We start from the raw sequence: 2,712 nt of genomic DNA, 5'->3' as shown, positions 1-2,712 counted from the left end.
CCCATCGCCGCACAGCCTGGAGGAGGGGGGCACCATTACATTGCACAACAACCAGGCAATAAACAGGAAAATACTATAACTATTACAAACTACCGTAGATACACATCATGATTTACTGTCGAGAAATTAAGTAAAATACATATTTATGAGCGCTGTTTCAGAACAGTTCGAAAGTATGCCCGCTTCCCCCCCGCTGCTAGCAGAGAGTTGGCGCCTCCATTGACCTCTGACGTTGCCGGGAGTCTGGAACATGGCGCCGGTGGGTTGTTGCTGAGAGACGCGTGTGTTACGTTCCTGTCCCCGTCGGTTTGGTTTTTGAATTCGTGAGGAGCAATGGCGCAAAAGAAGAAGCATCCAAACAAGCGCAGGAAGATCCGGGCCCACGCTCAGCCCTGCCACCGGGACGTGGAGGTGGAGAGCGACGGCGGGGAGTTCGAGCTGGCCCCTTCCACCGAGGAGGATGGCGGTGTCGGCAAGGTTGGTAGCCGGTGAATAGCGGGCCGCTTCCCCCCGCTCCAGCATGCGGGCCCGGAGCAGCCGAGTGATCGTTTCTGCTGCTGTACAGCCGGCGGGTTGGGTCGGGTCCCTTTCAACATCCCTGTTCACGAGCATCTGGGGAGTGAAGGAGCACAACAGGCCGCGCATGGCAGCCTAGAAAAGTGGTGAAAGAGTTGCATTTATATAGCGCCCTTCACGACCACTGGACGTCTCAAACCGCTTTACAGCCAATGAAGTACTTTTGGAGTGTAGTCACTGTTGTAATGTGGGAAACGTGGCAGCCAATATGCGCACAACAAGCTCCCACAAACAGCAATGTGCTAATGACCAGATAATCTGTTTTTGTTATGTTGGTTGAGGGATAAATATTGGCCAGGACGCCGGGGATGACTCCCTGCTCTTCTTTGATATAGTGCCATGGGATCTTTTACGTCCACGTTAGGGACTTAGTTGAAACTGTTGCTCTGTAGACCATGAGCCTAGTGCCGGGTTTGAGGTCCTGGTCTTCAAACACTCTCTTCCTCAGGCGACCATTGGACTTAGTCATCAACGTCTGCCCTTGTTGACAGTAAGCTCCCGAGGTATGGAAAGTGGTCCACGTTGTCCAAGGCCTTGTCGTGGATTTTGATTATCGGGGGGCATTACTGTGTGGCGGGGGCAGATTGGTAGAAGACCTTTGTCTTACAGATGTTTAGTGTAAGGTCTATGCTCTCGTACACTTCGGTGAAGGTGTTGACGATGGTTTGAAGTTCGATGTCCGAGTGAGCGCAGACGCAAGCGTCGTCTGCATACTGTAATTCAATGACAGAGGATGTCTCTGTATGCCTCAGAGACATGGACCATGTACAGCAGGCACCTCAAAGCACTGGAGAGGTACCACCAACGCTGTCTCCACAAGATCCTGCAAATCCATTGGCAGGATAGGCGCACCAATGTCAGTGTTCTCGCTCAGGCCAACATCCCCAGCATCGAAGCTTTGACCACGCTTGATCAGCTCCGATGGACGGGTCACATCGTCCGCATGCCCGATACGAGACTCCCAAAACAAGCACTCTACTCTGAGCTCCGACACGGCAAGAGAGCCCCAGGTGGGCAGAGGAAACGTTTCAAGGACACCCTCAAAGCTTCCTTGAAAAAGTGCAACATCCCCACTGACACCTGGGAATCCCTGGCCCAAGACCGCACAAAGTGGAGGAGAAGCGTCCGGGAAGGCGCCGAACACCTCGAGTCTCTTCGCTGGGAGCAAGCGGAAGCCAAGCGCAAGGAGCGCACGTCAACCCAAGCACCCCACCCACCTGCCCGCCCCTTCAACCACCGTCTGCCCCACCTGTGACAGAGACTGTAGGTCCCGCATTGGACTCATCAGTCACCTGAGAACTCATTTTTAATGTGGAAGCAAGTCATCCTCGGTTCAGAGGGCCTGCCTAAGAGAGAGAGAGTTGGAAAGGACTGAGTTGCACTCTAATCTTTCTCATCTCTTTTCAATGACTGCAAAATGCCAATTAAATTTGTGACCTATAAGATGTGTATTCGAAAAGCCTCCCTTAAGAGCTTTTTGGAATATAGTGGAAATAATGACATAGAATGTACTGCACAGAAACAGGCCATTTGGCTGAACCAATCTACGCAGGTGTTCATGCTTCACATGAGCCTCCTCTTGCCATACTTTATCTAACCCTATCAATATATCCGTCTATTCCTTTCTACTTCATGTGCTTACCTAGCTTCCCCTTAAATGTATTTATCATATACTTGCCTTAACTACTCTACATTCTCAGCACCCTCTGGGTAAAAAAAAGTTTCTCCTGAATTCCCTATTGTATTTATTAATGACTACAGGAAACTTTTTTTTATCCGGCACGGACGGGACCGACGTGGTGCCGGTTCATCAAAAATTCTGGATAACCAAACGCTATAGTAAAAGATAGGGAGAGCTGACAGCTCCGTATAAAGCAACAAACCCTGTTGCTTAGCAACAAGTGTAGACCAATGGCCACAAGTTCCAAGCATCTCTGTAGCTTAGCAACAGCTGCAGCCACACCCTTGCACAGCAACAGACGGAGGAAGGCAAATACAATACAGGAAACTTTCGATTTACCGGCACCTAAATAACCGGAAATCTCGGTTAACCGGCAAAATTCAGGAGTAGGTTCAGGTAACTTTTATTACTTTTTTTACTCCATTTGTTGCTGTGCAAGGGTGTGGCTGCAGCTG

The 2,712-nt window shown here is 50.2% G+C and overlaps 1 protein-coding gene across 1 annotated transcript in view; it reads left to right on the top strand.

Moving 5' to 3' along the window:
- Positions 1 to 219: 219 nt before the first annotated feature.
- ddx54 (DEAD (Asp-Glu-Ala-Asp) box polypeptide 54) overlaps positions 220 to 2,712 on the top strand; it is a 39,464-nt gene continuing 36,971 nt past the window's right edge. The window contains exon 1 of the mRNA XM_085961739.1: positions 220 to 477. Within this exon, the coding sequence (XP_085817865.1) occupies positions 334 to 477 (144 nt within the window). The 5' untranslated portion in view covers positions 220 to 333. The remainder of the gene's footprint in view (positions 478 to 2,712) is intronic.

Source organism: Somniosus microcephalus, chromosome 19 (genome assembly GCF_052327205.1).
Source record: "Somniosus microcephalus isolate GS21.2 chromosome 19, FLI_Smic_1.0, whole genome shotgun sequence".
Taxonomy (NCBI): domain Eukaryota; kingdom Metazoa; phylum Chordata; class Chondrichthyes; order Squaliformes; family Somniosidae; genus Somniosus; species Somniosus microcephalus.
This window is presented reverse-complemented; position numbering and strand designations above follow the sequence as displayed.